The 14,847-nt window shown below is 41.0% G+C and overlaps 3 protein-coding genes across 6 annotated transcripts in view; 1 reads left to right on the top strand and 2 right to left on the bottom strand.

The window, feature by feature from the left end:
• The window catches only part of CYP20A1 (cytochrome P450 family 20 subfamily A member 1), a 22,119-nt gene extending 18,670 nt beyond the window's left edge, over window positions 1-3,449 (bottom strand). The window contains exons 1-3 of one of the 2 annotated variants that reach the window (XM_072342356.1): window positions 3,294-3,449; window positions 2,420-2,469; window positions 2,166-2,332 (exon numbers count right to left, since the gene is read on the bottom strand). Coding sequence is in view for 1 of the 2 variants with exons in the window: in XM_072342355.1 (XP_072198456.1) it covers window positions 2,166-2,332; window positions 2,420-2,469; window positions 3,051-3,122 (289 nt within the window). In the remaining variant the exon portion in view is untranslated. Of the gene's footprint in view, window positions 1-2,165; window positions 2,333-2,419; window positions 2,470-3,050; window positions 3,189-3,293 lie in introns of those variants that run through there. The other variant, XM_072342355.1, reaches the window with a different exon arrangement.
• Window positions 3,111-9,013, top strand: LOC140255056 (alpha-aspartyl dipeptidase-like). Its single transcript, XM_072342361.1, has 8 exons — window positions 3,111-3,334; window positions 3,407-3,495; window positions 4,341-4,415; window positions 4,979-5,058; window positions 6,053-6,226; window positions 7,078-7,137; window positions 7,964-8,046; window positions 8,522-9,013. Exons 1-8 carry the CDS (start codon window positions 3,234-3,236, stop codon window positions 8,592-8,594), a joined length of 735 nt encoding a protein of 244 aa, XP_072198462.1. The 5' UTR covers window positions 3,111-3,233; the 3' UTR covers window positions 8,595-9,013.
• The window catches only part of NBEAL1 (neurobeachin like 1), a 74,909-nt gene continuing 69,073 nt past the window's right edge, over window positions 9,012-14,847 (bottom strand). For all 3 annotated transcript variants that reach the window (XM_072342333.1, XM_072342338.1, XM_072342336.1), the window contains one exon: window positions 9,012-14,847. In XM_072342333.1, the coding sequence (XP_072198434.1) occupies window positions 14,746-14,847 (102 nt within the window). In that variant the 3' untranslated portion in view covers window positions 9,012-14,745.

Raw genomic sequence — 14,847 nt, 5'->3', positions numbered from 1 at the left:
CCATCTGGAGAGGCCAGAGGATGCTTAACACCATCATCTGCAGAAACTGCAATGTTCTCATGGTGGGGATGAAAGAAACTGCTAGCTCAGCAGCAAGCTCCATATTTTTCTCACCCAATTCCTAGCAAACTGACAGTCCTATACCACTGCTACATTCACTCTTGCAAACTCAGCACTGCAGAGCCTCAGCTGCCCTCTGCATAGGGCTGCCCTTGTCTTATAGCATTTGGGAAGCATCTGTTTCTCCACAGCTATAGCACACTAGTGATCCCACAAGGGACAAACCCCTCAAAGAGACAGAACTCCATCCTGCCAAGCTCTTCTACAGACTACATACTTCGTACTAGACTTGAATACAACTCTAGGATTACATTTGCACTTCTCTTAGTGAAACACATCACACTTTCAACTGTTTGATAGTCTAGAAACACAGTTCTATGCTTCTCTTGTCTAGAAGTCTGATTATCTAAGAAGCATAACCACATTTTATTGCATTCCCCACTCAACATTTTAAAATGAATGTTTAACTGCTGGCATCTGCAGGAGGCCAGACTGGTCTGTAGCCTAGGATTGGTTGCTTTTTACATCTAAGTGCAGGCATATGCTCCAAACTTCACAGAATCACAGAATTGTAGGGGTTGGAAGGGACCTCTTGAGATCATCAAGTCTAACCTCCCTGCCAAAGCAGGCTCCCTACATCACATCGCACAGGTAGGAGACTCCAGAGACTCCACCACCTCCCTGGGCAGCCTATTCCAGTGCTCCGTCACCCTCACTATAAAGAAGTTCTTGCACACATTTGTGCAGAACTTCCTATGCTGAAGTTTCAGCCCATTACCCCTAGTCCTGTCCCCACGCACTACTGAAAAGAGACCAGCCTCGCCACTATGGCTCCCACACTTCAGGTATTTATAAACCTGGATCAAGTCCCCTCTCAGCCTTCTTTTCTCAAGGCTAAACAGACCCAGTTCCCTAAGTCTCTCCTCATAGGGGAGATGCTCCAGGCCCTTCACCATCTTTATGGCCCTCCGCTGGACTCTTTCCAAGAGATCCCTATCTTTTTTGTACTGGGGAGCCCAGAACTGGACACAGTATTCTAGATGAGGCCTCACCAGCGCAGAGTAGAGGCAACTTCAGTATGTTTATGAAAACTTGTTTGCTCACGGGCCTGTCGTGACTTCTCTGAGCTTTCAGAGAGTGAATGTTTACTCAACCTTCTCCAAACATACTCGCACTTACACTTGAGTGCATTCAGATCTTCCAAGGGTAGTTTCCACCTTCTGGAGTGCAACTGTTATCCAATGATTCTTGCTGATCTTTAACGCCTACTCCTTTCCCAGACCATCAACAGTTTTCTAAGTTTGTTATGCAAATGTACAAGAAGTTTATTCATCGTGATCTCAGCATAAACTGATAGCTGAGATATCCTCCTGTGCTTGAAAAGAGCCTGCACTACCAGACCAGTGGTTTGCAACAAGCACATATAGCTACATGAGAGGAAGAAAACTGCAAAAACCACAGGTGAAACCCAAACAACAACTTGGCTACCTTATTGTTTGTGATTACCTGAGGAAGCAGAACATCTGCCTGAGAGGCTTCACTAGAAATTAAAACATCCTCACAGGACCGAGATCAGTTCAGCTACCAGCTCTACTGACCGCTTTCAAGCCTAGAAGATCATTAGAAGTTTTCAGCACAAAATTCTATAACTCAAACAAAAATGAAAATTAAAGAACTTCTTGAAATAAGGCTTTAAAAAACTCCACATGGAGCCACACAAGGGAGTTATCACAATCACAGCTCTTTTCAGACTTAGTTTTGTAAAATTCCCCATCTTAAATTGTACTTTAAGTTGCTTTTAAATTGTATCTCAATTTGCTATAGGATTTTCACATGGCTGCTTCAAGTAATTAATGAACGCGAACTTTCCACCAACATTTACCTGTAAGCAGCAGGTAGAAGGCAGAAGCACAGTAATTTCTCAATAGCTGCTGAACAGCAACAGCTTTTGGTCATTGATACTGAGTTCCAATAAGCAGGACCAAAGACACATCTGAATCACTGTGTCAGCTGCAAACTAAGCTTCACTTTTTTTTGTTTCCTTTGATATATGATGGCCAACTCACAGGACAAACAGACTCAAAGGCAAAGGAGATGGCGCTTACACGACCGGTTGGGGTTCACATGTTGTTTCAGGAGATCAATGGAGCCGAGGCTGACGACCAGGCGCCTTCCAAACCAGAAGGAGACAAGCGGACCATATTTCTCATGAAGGTTCACCAGGAACTCATGCAAACTTCTGCTGGCAATGATGTCTGGCAGGTTGCCATCCCTGAGGAACACAAAGAATTCATCTGCTCATTTGCAGCACCCACCACCAAGGCTGAACCTGATCAACGTCAAGATGGAAAGCACTTACTTGTCATCAGTTGGAGCCAGCCCAGGGATACCCGATGCCTGTCTGGATGCCTGAATAGCAAAAGGAACCATTATCAGCCTTTCTGAATGTAGACTTTTAGTTAAGCTTCACAGCTTCCCAGTAGGAGAGCTGGATTTCCTGAACCAATATGTTGCACTGTTTACGATTGTTAAAGAGAAGCTGGAAAAAGCGTATCCTCAGGCGTCAGATCTGCCGAGTTTTACAGAACTGATCAGCTGAGAGCTTGTGCCCGGTCCCACGGTCCAAACCAGACTCTAGCCAAAATACCTAAATGGGAGACTCCAGTGTACATCGACACCCGGATTTTGCCCGCGGATCGGCGCACACGCAGACCACAAGCCGAGCGCATGAAACCTAAGGGGGTCTCACAGGGACACGGAACAGGCGAAGCACGGCTGCCCCAGCCCAGAATGCAGCCTCGCCGGCCCGGCCAGCGCGGCACTGCTGCAGGCCGCAGCCACGTCTCCGGCAGGACCCGGCCCCGACAGCAGCGCAGGGCGCAGCCGGGGCGGGCACAGAAGCCCGGACAAGCCCGGGGCCGAGCGGTAAGAACCCGCGGCCTCTCGCTCCCTGCACTGGGGGTCGGTCCGCTCAGCCCCCCCATCATTACCGGGTAGAGGTAGAGCACGGCACCCACAAGGATGAGCAGGAAGGTAACAGCAAAGATCGCGAAGTCAAGCATGGCAGGGCCAGGCCGGGCGGCGGGAACGGCGGCGGCGACTCAGCCCCACCCAGCGGCCTCGCAGCGGGGCAGGAAGGGGCGGGCCGGGCCGAGCCGCGAGCACGGGCAGGCATGGGCTGCCCACGGCGCCTGCTGCTGGTCTCCAATTCCACGCTACACGGAGGGGGATACCTGGGCCACTGCCAGCAGCACATCCAGAGCTTCCTGGGGGAGTAAGTGCCGCGCGGGGGGCCCCGCGCCGTGCCGCGCCGGGCTCCAGCGGCCTCTCCCTTTTCTCTCTCCAGGAAAGTGAAGCGGGTGCTGTTCGTGCCCTACGCGCTGCACGACCGCGACGCCTACGCCCGCACCGCCAGGGAGAAGTTTGAGAGTCTGGGTAAGGCGGGCCCGGGAGCGGCCCTGGCGAACCTAAGCCGCCCTGGGGCACCTCGCCTCGGCTCTGTCCGCAGTTGGGGAGGGGAGGGTGGGCCAGCTTTTGGCACACTGGCCTCGGAGGGGATCACAGAATCACAGAATGCCGAAGAGGCCTCTGCACCTCTGCAAAAATCGCGTTGTAAACACTTCTCACCTCTTCAGAGAGGAAGTTTTTACACTGAGCCTTCAGCAAAGATCTTTCCAGACTGGTCTACTGCAATAACTGCCTCCTATCTGTCACTGCTCAGGATAACCTTGGACCTGTTACCGCAGTAACAACCAGTACTCACTTCCTTGGGTGTCACACCGCTCCTTATCTTGCAGAAAGATTGCTGCTCTCTGTCAAATGCCCATCTGGGTCTCCTGGCCCTTAATACGTGCAGTGAACCAAGCAGAGCAAACCTGTCAAAGCCAAACATTTTAACCATTACAAAAAATAGGTTCAAAACAGAAAAGTGATGTCACATCCCGCTAGCTCCCTTGTCCAAGCTGAACTGCAGCAGCATTCCCCTCTTTGAGTTAGCAGGAGTTTGCACTGAGCTAACCCCTGCTGAGCAAAGTGCTCTGCTTTTGGTGATGCTGAGCAATATATCTATAAAGCTAATATTGGTTTTAGTGTGGCTGGGGGTACAGAAGCCCTGCACTAACGTACAGTACAAATTGTACCTCATAGAGGCCCCTAAGATTTCCATGGTTTTACTGTGAGACATTTGGCTTGAAATGGGGTGGGGAGTAACAGGAGCGAAGCACTGGATGTACATTTCTACTCCCAATGAAGTGGTGAAGGTAAATAACTTCTAATTTAAGGTTACGAGCTGGACAGCATTCATGAATCTTGCGATCCCGTGGAAGCTGTAAGAAAATCTGAAGCTATATTCATTGGTAAGTCTTATTTCTTGCTCCATAAGGAGGGCTTACATAAGACACTGCATTAGTCTGTTGTAGAGCTGGCAGATCAAAGAAAAGAATGGAAAAGTCCTGTCTCACAATTAGAAGCTGCAGAAACCAGTACTTTAATTATGAACAGTAAGACTCTGAACTTAACAGTGGGAATGGAAGTAGGTGAGATTTATCAATGGAACTGCTTCTTTAGTAAGTTTTAAATTACTCAAACAGCTCTGCAGCATTAAAAACACGATGAATTATCAGTTTTTCAGGACTAAGAGGAACTAGGTCTACTGTGGTTGGACTGAGCAGTCCTAATATACACTCCAGGGTATTAGAGTACTATCTGCTGTCAAACAGCCAGCACCAGCGTTAGGAAGAGGAGTTAGGGCATGAGCCCATGGCCTGCCAAATGAGCATTTCTCCAAAGTTTCTGGTTTTACTGCTGCTGAAAGCATAAAACTGTCCTGAACAGATCGCTGAGCCTGGTAAGTCTATAATGGCACTTATGTAAAATTTACAGTAAATCACGTTAAATCAGCCGGATACTTTTTCTGCAGGAGGTGGCAACACATTCCGTCTCCTGAAAGCTCTTTATGACAACAGACTGATACAAGAGATCAGGAAACGAGTTCTTGAGGTAACAACTAGATGACTTTGGCTGAGACTAAATGACAAATGCATAAGCATTTGTTGAGACAAATCCAAGTGAATTCTACATCTTTGTTTCTAATGTACTTAAACAGAAGGCATCTCATGCAAGCTGGTGAATTGAAATCTGTGCCCAAATAATGTTTTTGTGAGTCACGGAAGCCTGGAAAGGCTAGGGTCAGTAGACTTTCTTTCTACAGCAGTTTTCCAGATGTAGAATAGATAATAGATAATAATAGATACAGATGTGCTCAAGCTTCACACTTTCTAATAATAAACCAACAGTAGAATTGGATCTACCTGTGTCTTCTGAAAAGAAAGTGGTATATTTACCTTAGGTATCTGCTTAATCTAAAATTGCAAGGCATGAGCATCATTGAGCCCCTCGTACCAGCAGCCATTCTGACTTGGTGAATCTCACAAAGCATGGCAAAAATAGACCAGCGATGGAAAAAGACCAAAGCAAGATGTTCTCCCAGTAATGAGGAACTGTGAATAACTTCAAGACAAATCCATGCAAACCAAATTACGCGTAAAAAGGCCAGGTGACAATACAAGAGTTCAGGTATGCCATCTCAGTATACACAGATTCCTGGTGTGGCAGCATGGTTCTTGGCCTCAGAAGATCTGCTTCTCTTAAGGAGCAGATAGTTCAACTATTTCAGATATTTTCTATATCTGTAATGTAGACAAGTCTCCTTAATAGTAAAGCCTAATGTCTACAGTGACAACCATACAAGCTTCGATGGGATCACATGGTTGTGAGTAGAGGACATTCAATAGTTAGGTCTCTGACAACCACAATATGTATAAACTACTGCCCACCTCAAATTCTTGTTTTTCTGTTTTTCACCCATAAAATTAGCAGCAAAATGAGCTAGAAGTCTAATCTTACTGTTGAGTCTCCAATTTTGATAGAAGATGCTATAACATGCAGTTCCCAATTGTGATACTGCATACCAATCACTGCTTTTCTATTTCAGGATGGGATTCCTTACATGGGATCCAGTGCAGGAACTAACGTTGCTACTGTCAGCATCAACACTACCAATGACATGCCAATTGTTTATCCACCTTCCCTGCAAGCCCTAGGTTTGGTTCCTTTTAACATTAACCCTCACTACCTGGATCCAGATGTTAAAAGTACTCACATGGGTGTAAGTAAAACATGTCAGAGTTAACACAGAGTGCCAAGGTTTAACAACAGCATGCATGTGCAAGGGCTTACAAAGCTAGAGAATGACTAACAGCTGTTACCCTAGAGCAGATGGAAATGCCAAAGAGGCAATGAGACTTTAGTCCCTCCTAAAGCTTTAGAGTAGGAAGAAGAGCTGGCAACGGTGATACTAAGGCAGAACCTACTTGCTTATCCCTAGATAAGCCATCAGTCTTACCCTGTTAACAGCTCTTGCTGTTTTACCGAGAGGGGTGTAGAAGATCTGTGCTGCACCAAGTACCTGCTGTATTCCTACATTTCCTTACCGACAAATCCTCCTGGTTCGATTTCTTTAACTACCATTGTTCCATTCAAAAGCAGTAGCACTCAGGAAACATGGCAGAGCCATTCATAGAAGGAAATTCTTCAGCATAATTCCTACTCAAGATGAAACAAACAATTAATTAGTAGAAATCTATGTCTGTCATCTTTCATGAACAAGGCAGCTCATGCATCTGCTTTCACCACCTTCCTCAATACTTTTGTTCTGAGAGCGAGTTAGAAAAAATAAAAAAAAACAGGAAGAATTCACTAGAAACATTTTCAGGGTTAGGACTGCAGATTCTATTTCATCAATCCACACCAATTGCTGCTAGCAATCAAGGGTAAATCTGTTTACTAAAGCCACTCCTGCCACTTTTGTCAATACATTATAGTCTAATTGAAGCATTCTTTTCAATGGGAAGTGCCTACTTTGTTTAATGTTAAGAAGTTACTCAGTATTGCACTACTTGAATGGCTTCAAGTTCTGCTTTACTGTCTGGGCAGCTATATCTACACTTGTTATTGCAGGAAACGAGAGAGGAAAGAATTCGCCAATATCACGAAGAACCAAACACCCCTCCTGTTCTGGTGAGTTGTAGTTTCCAGTAAGGAAGGGTATGTCTGTAGCATGGTAAGCATTTTAAAATTTGTCCTTGCTAGCTTTCAGTGTAAATCCCTGTTTCTAACAAACCCTCCAGAACTGCAGCAGGGAAGGCTAGTTATACTCGGGCTAACAGCTACTGCCTTTGATTTTCTCACTTTTAGGAAATTGATTTATAACAAATAAAATTCTTTCTAGCTGTTAGATACTTGAAGTTCTGTTGCCAAGTCCTAGGATTTTAGACAGCTCTGATCTGTCCAGTCACTGGTTGCCAGACATACATTGTACGTTCCTGGTAGTAAGCATGCAGATGGTAAGAAACACCTCCCTTTTATTTTTCTGACAGATATTCTTACTTTAAATGTTGTTTTAAATCTCTGGAGGTATCTTCATTTGCCCATTCAGTAAATAATATAATTCAGTAAATTTGTAGTAGCAGTATGTCTGGGAAACCAGGAACTGAATTTCAGTCTCAAAGCTGTTGCAGGGACAGGAAGGATAAACCTGGGTTACTGTTGTTTCAACAAAACTGGATCTAAGAACAGTGGTAGCAGAAATAATTGTGGAATACATATTTAAGTTTGGTTTTGTTTTTTTTCCCCTAATGGTTTGTACAGACTTCTTCAAAAGGCAGTATTGAATACACAAGAAAACTGGCTTCTAAAACAAGATTACTCACCTTTGTCTTGTATCTTTGTTAAAAATAAGCAAGTGATAGTCATGAAACACTACACTTAAAACTAACCTGCTTGGGAAAAGTGTTCTAGCCTCTCAAATAGCTTGCAAATAATTTACTCTTTCCACCTATATTAGGGCTTGCGGGAAGGTGCAATGCTGCTTGTGGAAGGAGACAAAGCCACCTTGCAAGGAGTGACTGGAGCAAGGCTTTTTTTGAGGTAAAAACGTCATTTGAATTTGAAAGAAAGGGAGACTTCGTTAAACTCCTGGTGCACACTGCCTCTTCCTCGTGTAAGAAGTTACTTAACACTTTGCTTTCATTTCTGTTCAGGAAAAACATGAATATTGATTAGTGATCCAAAAGAGCAGTTAGTATGTTAACATCTTTGTTTCTGAGCTACAGTCTTCACCCATCCTGAGTGTCCCAGTGCTCTAGCTGTGCTCTGTACTCAAGGCTGAGAGAAAGCCACTTTGGTCCTAACGTACTGTACTCTATAACAAGACAATTCAGGCCTTTAGTTGTATGAACATTACTAAGAAATCTAATACATGTATCTCATTATGAAAGCAAGGAAAGGAACCCTGTTCTATCCCTAATAACAAGTGGGAGATTCTTGTTCTGTCCCTGATAACAAAGGGATCAGTAGACTTAGCTGCTGTTCAAGCTGACAATATGGTTGATCTTATTTACAGGGGTAAGAAACCAACTGAACATGAGCCTGGAACAGATTTCAGTTTCTTGCTGATTGACAGCCATTTCCAGTAGCCTTGCATATTCTACAGCAAAGTCAGCATGTGAAGAAGAAGGGAAGAAATGCTTGCAGTACACAAGTGGGTAGAAAGCCTTAACTTCATAAATACAAGGAAATATGCATTACTGGGCTCTTCTTCACCACCCTGCTCGTTTCTCAGACAGTCTTTCCTTCCCAGCAAAAAGACATGCTTTACTGAAATGCTTGAATAAGAATAGAAGAGTACTCTTACTCTGAAACGTTCTGTATGTTCAGGTCTCCACTTTGATTCCTCCCTCACCAAAGAAAGTTACCTTAACACAATTAAGTCAAGAGTCAGCTGTTCCTGCTGCCTTGTTTTACCTGTGTAATAAAATAATTGTTCGTTTAGTGTACTCCTACAGCATTAGTTTCAGTTTTGCAGAATTAATAAAGTGAGAACTTTTGCATTCAGTTATTTTTATTGGCTTCATACTCATTTTAAATATATACAGTGCTAATTATGTACAAAATTGTGCATGTTAAAAATTGTTAGGTTACAAACTCGCAAATCCTAGAAAAGTGCAAAATTTTAAAACATCTTCCACCATGCTGTACAGAAAAAAAATTCCATCGTTAGCTAATATACACACTCTCAAAACATACTGATCAAACCCAAATAAGACATACAGTATACACTTAAAGCACCCAGAAGGGAAAGAGATATTGCACAGAAGACTAACAGCAAGTTTGTTACAGTGCCTGAAGGCTCATTTTTCAAAGTACATACCTAGTACTCCTCAGACCTAACATTTAACTCTTAAAAAAAAAAAAAAAAAGGCATTATTTGGCATTTCAAAATCCACTTGTAATCACATTTGCACAATGCGAAAGAGTCAGAAGATATGATTAACTGTTGCTCTAAATAAGGCCCTTGTTTGCACTGCCTTGTTAGCTTTATCAATTTAAACAAATGCTGAAGCATATCAAATAATTTCTTACTGAATTTCATCAAGCAAACTTTGAGTAGCAGCAGAAGTTCCAACAGAAGACTAACCAGTGAGAGGTAAGTCTAAAAGCAGTGTTTGTCTGAACTTACATTAAGATGCTCCTGCATAGTTAGAGGTTGGATCAGGACACATGTAGCAAATTTTCCTTGTTTTCCTCATGGCTTTCTTTAATAAATCACAGCTGTATACAACTAAAGCAGTATTACCAGGTACACAATTAAGTTTAAAATAAACAGTTACTACAAGGCAAAAAATATATCTCCCTCAAGAGAAAATGCTGACTAGATAGGAAATAAAATCAACAAATGGTTTCTAACTTAATTTAGATCTATGATACGTATGGCTAGATGTTTTATCTTTCAATCTCAAGACACTTTAGCAGCATTAAACCATAATCTGCACTGACAATCATGCTTTGGGGACAAGAGATTAGTTACAACATAACAGTCTCTGCACGGAGCCTAGTCACAGACCTAAGCTCTGGAATTACTTTCCAAGTTTCTCAGTTCCAGCAAATGAAAACAGAAACCACACACAACTGGAAGAACTCTTTTCTATTTGAGTCATTTGGGTAAACAGTAACTAAAAGAAAAACCGTCAGTATTCCTCCAGAGATGCACAGCAAAAAGCTGAACTGAATAAAGACTATCTCTCATTAAACAGTACAAGCACACCTGTAGAATGTTCAAGACTTGAGTAAAATGAATAATGTTGACTGAAACATAAACTGCAGATGATGCTACGCTGCCACTCAGAGCTTTCTGTAGTCTGATGACTATAGCACTGAAGGAGGAGACAGCGTTCTACTAATTTTTCTAAACTGTAGAAACCTTTAGAACTATGTGTTAACAAGAGCTATTATTAACAAGAAATTGTTCCCTGGGATGGAAAGAAAGGCATCTTCCAAACACTTTGGTTGATTCTGGCATTGGTATACAACAAACTAACATACATGAGATTGCACAAAATCCCCTCCCCCTAAGGAGGATGTACCTTTTATGTCACTGCCTGCGCCTGCTTAGTCTTAGCCAAAAAAACACGCACAACTTTAAAGCAAAGCAAGTTAATAGAATCTGTTGTATTAAGTCTTTTCATTAGCTTCATCATAGTTGCTGTGTTGTTACCGATTACAGCACTGAATTAGACCGTTCACAAAAGCAATGTTCAAGTTCAGAAGGGAGAACGAAAATGAAAAATTTTTGGACGTGTAGCACTTTGTGGTACATCTCATTTAAGAACCACTGTCTTCAACCATATGCAATACTTTCTGGAGGTTTTGTTAATATATGCTGGTAACTAGATCAGAGTGTATACATTTGCACAGCTTAAGTTGCTCATTAGCAGTAACTTCATAGGCAACTGATCACTAACAGTGTGTCATGTTTATCACTGAATACTACGTAGGTTATAAACCAAAAGGTATGAAAAGCCCATTTGCAAGAGCATAGAAGTACATGCTTAAATTCCCACCAAATTAAATGTAACCCTACACAGTGTTTTTATCTAGCAGTATTTATTAGATCAGGCCTCAGGGTATCATTTATATGAAAGAAAAATGCAGTTAATTTAATACTGAGATATCATTTTATGCTGGTGTTGGTAAGGTATATAGATGATAGACAGTTTCTAGATATTTTATGACAGAGTAGTAAATAAGTATATTGATACGGTATATTCATGTAAGTCTGATGCTGACTTGAACTGCAAACATTTCACTTTCTGAATGCTGGTATAGTATAAAAACCGCAGAGGCTAGATGAGATTCTTTACTATAGATAAAATACTAGAAATAGTATCAAGAATTACAAATCTAATAATCGTTTTACTTGAAAATGAGAGATGTCTTCTACATATCTTTTGGTATACAATTTCAAATGCTAGGGAGAATTCATTCAGTACTGCTTGATCTACTTCATATACAAATATCAAAAGCAAGTTGTCAGGGCTTTTTTATATATATTTATACACTTCCTTACTCAGCTACAGAGGTAAGCATATCCTTAGCTTAGATAAACATCATTAAGGATGTTCCAAAAAAGAAATAAAAGAAGGTACCACCAAGAAGGTCTAGACAAATGTAGTGTTACAAAATAACTGTGCACTGTTTATTCTCAACACTTAGTCAAAATAGTTTTTGTCTCACAGCTTTACTTTTTTACACTTAAATCTAATTTCACAAATATGTTCCATTCAATATGAAAAACAACGTGCTCTACTTGGCTTGAAAAAAGTAGAAGGAAGATAAATAATGCAGTCGTACATGCTGTACTGCATAATAGACTGCAACTCAATTAGCTTGAACAGCTGACAGAAAAAGATTCGCTACTTGAAAGACACAGAAAGACATGAAGCAAAATGCCACCTACCGCTCCAACTTACCACCTGTATCTTTTATTTAAAGCTGGTTTTAGATAAAGGCAAAGTGCAGACCTTGAAATACCTGGAGACTTGCCAGAGGGTCTGGCAAAAATGCTGACTGTGTGGTGGTGTACACCCCTCATCCTGAAGGATCATGTAAAAGATGAAAAAGCAACGTACACGGCTATTCTGCATAGAACATGAAGTAGCTCAAAGCTCACCTTTTCTCATTCTTCTGCTTTATTCAGAGCACGAGCTGTTATCAAATCTGCTCCAAAACTGTCCGCAATTCAACCTGCCTCAGATATTAATGAAGATCTCCTAATGCTCAAATTGGCCTGAAATGATGGTATTCAAATTTCACAGCTTCTCACCATAAGTCCTCTCATCTCCAACTACATTACACATTACTTAAGCCAACGCACTGTATTCAGTATTCTTGAATATTACTCCATTTCTTGTATAAACATAACCTAAACGCAACAGGACATTTTTCAAACCCTTATGTGAACCTCTAAGCAAGTGACAGATTTTCTTCACAAACACTGTAGAAGAACCATCTCCTTTTTCTCTACTCAGTTCTGCTACCTTGAAATGTTATTGCCTCTCCCTTCCTCTGCAAGCATACCCTTAACCTCATGTATGCATTTAAACAGAACATATGTGCATACTTACAAAAAACAATGTAATGCCCCAAGTGAGTTCTTCAACTTCCCAAGAAAAACTACTCTAGGAAGATCTCCCACGAAACCCCCTCTTCATGAAACCATAACGGACAAACATACTTCACATTCTCATGTGCACACTTCATACTTCCAGAGTATCTTTATTCTCACTTTGAAAGTATGGAGCCTGAAAAGACGAACCACTTCACTTTTGGAAATGTAATGCTCTCTTGGCAAGTGACTCAGGTAAATTATTATTTTTTCCTAACTTCTCAGACAATCCAGTCTGTCACAGTGATTAATTAGAATATTGCAACTATGGATAGACCTAGTTTTTTTCACTAGTCTGATTTATTGCTTCCAAAGTTAAGAAAAAATAACACTTTTCCTCAGAACACGGGGAATTCCCACAAGAGGGAGTTTTTGTTTTGTTGTTTGTTTTTTTTTTCAAGTAAAGACATCGAGGAAGAGAATACAGTGAAGTGAAACTAACTGAACTTCTAAAAATTGTCTTCTTCCTGGAGCAGGGATTAACCATATACAAATAAAGTTTATAAATATTGTGCCAAAAGTTAAGGAAATGCGATTATGCATAATGGAATTCCTCAGGTAGTTCATCAGGTCCCCAGTCACAGGGAATACCTATCTGATAATCTTCATAGGAGGTACAACACACATTCATTTCCATAAATAAATAGAAATAACAAAAAAGTGATGGCAGAGGGAAGAGAAGTGTAGCCAAAAGGGAGTATCTTATCTAACAACCACTTCTAGCTCTGCCTTTTACCTGCATTCCACCTACATCAGAAAGATGCAAGAGGAATGATACTCTCTTTTTAATAGACATACATACATGTATACACATATATACACACAGACACTTATACACACATACCTTTGCACGCCAGTCAAAAAAAAAAATCTTATTTTTCCCACAGCACCAGGCTTTTAACAGGATAGTTATAATTTAAATCATTAACATTACAAAAATGTCCAGAAAGATAGGAAATCACACTAATCTATTATCACATATTGCTTAATGAAGAAAACATTCAGTAATGGCTTTTTGAAAATATAGCATCTAATTAAAACTGTTTTGTTGTGCATTGAGAATGCACAGGTCTGATATTTTCTTCTCACCACTATTAAACACCTTGAAAGTAGATACACTATTTTCCTGCTTGTTTAACAGAAAAAAAGTACAGCTAGCAACTGGTTTGGTGAATACTAAGCCAGGAAACAAACAGGTGCTATTTAACTAATTTGTGCTGTAATGTTGTTAAAATGATTTTGCAATGGGAATTTGTTCATTCTTTGCAGAAGTTGCTTTACTTATAAAGACTGATCTTTGACCAACACAGATATGTGATTCCTCCTCTGTATTTCTTCAAAATATTAACTATAATGTGGGATTTTTAGTGTTTCTTTGTTCTTAAAAATATAAATAATTTTTAGCAGCAAGTTCTCCTACCTCCTTCAGCTCATCCACCACCTTCAAATCCTTTGAAGTTACTCATGTCTGTACTTATAAGAATTTCTGATAATCAAGTAGTGCAACACAGATGCTCCATGCAGGCAGCCTAAGACTGGAACTACACAAAAAATGACAGCAATGGCCACTTACAGAGATAAATCACAATAAGTTATCCATTGGTCTGAAGAAATCATGAAAAGGTTATAATTGCCATCTATACTGGTTTTGAATGGGACCACTGTAACAGAGTTTTAATTTACTGTGAGGAATTACTCTCAAAGCAACGCCAAGTATCTTTCTTGTGGTCAAGGAGCATCTGGCTAATGGAGCCAGCTTTAAATCAAATGCTACTTATTTTAGGTTCAATTAGCAAGGCTTGGGTTTGGAGGTTTGGTGCTTTTTGTTTTCTATGCCCATTTCCTTTTTTTCTTTGTTTGGCTGCTATTTTTTCCCCTGAAACCTTGTTTTAGCAGCTATTTAGAGAGAGGGATTCTGTTGTAATCAAATCAATGTAGTTAAGGAAAATCATGCAAGTAAGCTTGCTTGCATATGTACATATGCTTTTTACTATACCTCTACCACTGGTTTATCTTCAACAGACTGTTGAGAGTGAAGCCCCTTGAAAACTGAGACATACATTTAAAGTGACCAAAATGTAAAATATGTTTCTGGAATCCATGACAGAAGGTAGAAGCAGCAATCACTTGGAATCTTGAGTGTTATATTCAGTCTCTCCTGATGAAATCTGGCTGAGCCGTTTGCTTGATCCCCAGAGCTTTCGGGAAAGCTGACCTGAGCGCAT

The sequence above is a fragment of the Excalfactoria chinensis genome, chromosome 7 (genome assembly GCF_039878825.1).
Source record: "Excalfactoria chinensis isolate bCotChi1 chromosome 7, bCotChi1.hap2, whole genome shotgun sequence".
Classification (NCBI taxonomy): Eukaryota; Metazoa; Chordata; class Aves; order Galliformes; family Phasianidae; genus Excalfactoria; species Excalfactoria chinensis.
The sequence above is the reverse complement of the archived record's forward strand: the minus strand, read 5'-3'. Positions and strand labels throughout refer to the sequence as shown.